At 48.9% G+C, this 2342-nt stretch overlaps 1 protein-coding gene across 1 annotated transcript in view; it reads left to right on the plus strand.

Annotated features, from left to right (window-relative positions):
* The window catches only part of otop1 (otopetrin 1), an 11695-nt gene continuing 9353 nt past the window's right edge, over positions 1 to 2342 (plus strand). Inside the window, exons 1-2 of the mRNA XM_052154617.1 lie at positions 1 to 367; positions 718 to 854. Coding sequence (XP_052010577.1) covers positions 1 to 367; positions 718 to 854 — 504 coding nt within the window. The remainder of the gene's footprint in view (positions 368 to 717; positions 855 to 2342) is intronic.

Consider the following 2342-nt stretch of genomic DNA (forward strand, 5'->3'; position numbering starts at 1 on the left):
ATGGTGGAGCACAGCGGTCTGGACATCATGAACAAACACAGTCCCAGTTCTTCCTCAGGCTCGTCCGCGGACTCCGAAAAGAAACTTTTGTCCAAGTTGAAGGTGAGTTTGACCAAGAAGTTCCCGCAGAAGAACGCCGAGACGCTGAGCGCGCAGTACGGGACCAACCTGCTGCTGATCGGCGTGTCCGTGATGCTCGCGCTGGCCCAGCACGGTCCGGTGGTGCGGGAGGAACACCTGCTGACCTTCATCACGGTGCTGATGCTCGTGCAGCTCGTGTGGATGCTCTGCTACATGATCCGGCGGGAGCGCGAGCGCAGTCCGTTACCGGAGAGAGACGCGCACGCGGGGACCAGCTGGATACGAGGTGAACGACTGGGACGTGTCTGACTTTAAACCAGATTATGATGCTTTAAAGGTGGTTTGCTGGTCTTACTCGCACTGAGAAACATTTTTCTCTGTCAATTTCACAAATTGTGCCGCGTGATTCGGTTCTTTTCAATTGGGTGAGCAAAACGGTCTGAATCGGTTCCCGGTTTAGTTCGAATGATTCGAGCATCCGTTTGGATCGGTTCCTCACTCAGTAAAACAAGTGTCAAAAACCAAAGCTTTGTAACCCCAGCAGAAAGACCGGCAGAGCACCTGAGCTCTGGTTTAAGCTGATGTTTGTGTTGAATGCGGTGTTTGAACATGATTGCGCTGATGTTTGTGAATCAGGCGGGTTGACGATGTTGGCGTTACTGTCGCTCATCATGGACGCGTTTCGCATTGGATATTTTGTAGGATATCACTCCTGCATCTCTGCTGTGCTCGGAGTTTATCCTATCATCCACGCGCTGCACACCATCTCTCAGGTGAGAACGACCCGTTACTTTAACGTTACACATGTCACGTTACTGTCACATTACACATGTCCCGTTACTGTAACGTTAGACATGACCCGTTACTGTCACGTTACACATGTCCCGTTACTTTCACGTTACACATGTCCCGTTACTGTCCCGTTACTGTCACATTACACATGTCCCGTTACTGTCCCGTTACTGTCACATTACACATGTCCCGTTACTGTCCCGTTACTGTCACATTACACATGTCCCGTTACTGTCACGTTACACATGTCCCGTTACTGTCCCGTTACTGTCACATTACACATGTCCCGTTACTGTAACGTTAGACATGACCCGTTACTGTCACGTTACACATGTCCCGTTACTTTCACATTACACATGTCCCGTTACTGTAACGTTAGGCATGTCCCGTTACTGTAACGTTAGACATGTCCCGTTACTTTCACGTTACACATCTCCCGTTACTGTCACATTAGACATGTCCCGTTACTGTCATGTTACACATATCCCGTTACTGTCATGTTACACATATCCTGTTACTGTCACGTTACACATGTCCCGTTACTGTCACGTTACACATGTCCCGTTACTGTCACGTTACACATGTCCCGTTACACATGTCCCGTTACTGTCACGTTACACATGTCCCGTTACTGTCACGTTACACATCTCCCGTTACTGTCACGTTACACATCTCCCGTTACTGTCACGTTACACATCTCCCGTTACTGTCACGTTACACATGTCCCGTTACTGTCACGTTACACATGTCCCGTTACTGTCACGTTACACATCTCCCGTTACTGTCACGTTACACATCTCCCGTTACTGTCACGTTACACATCTCCCGTTACTGTCACGTTACACATGTCCCATTACTGTCACGTTACACATGTCCCGTTACTGTCACGTTACACATCTCCCGTTACTGTCACGTTACACATGTCCCGTTACTGTCACGTTACACATGTCCCGTTACTGTCACGTTACACATCTCCCGTTACTGTCACGTTACACATGTCCCGTTACTGTCACGTTACACATGTCCCGTTACTGTCACGTTACACATCTCCTGTTACTGTCACGCTATACATGTCCCGTTACTGTCACGTTACACATCTCCGTTACTGTCACGCTATACATCTCCGCTACTGTCACGCTATACATCTCCCGTTACTGTCACGTTACACATGTCCCGCTACTGTCACGTTACACATGTCCCGTTACTGTCACGCTACACATGTCCCGTTACTGTCACGTTACACATGTCCCGCTACTGTCACGCTATTACATGTCCCGTTACTGTCACGTTACACATGTCCGTTACTGTAACGTTAGACATGACCCGTTACTGTCACGTTACACATGTCCCGTTACTGTCACGTTACACATCTCCCGTTACTGTCACGTTACACATCTCCCGTTACTGTCACGTTACATCTCCCGTTACTGTCACGTTACATCTCCCGCTACTGTCACGCTACACATCTC

Source organism: Xyrauchen texanus, chromosome 23 (assembly GCF_025860055.1).
Source record: "Xyrauchen texanus isolate HMW12.3.18 chromosome 23, RBS_HiC_50CHRs, whole genome shotgun sequence".
NCBI lineage: Eukaryota > Metazoa > Chordata > Actinopteri > Cypriniformes > Catostomidae > Xyrauchen > Xyrauchen texanus.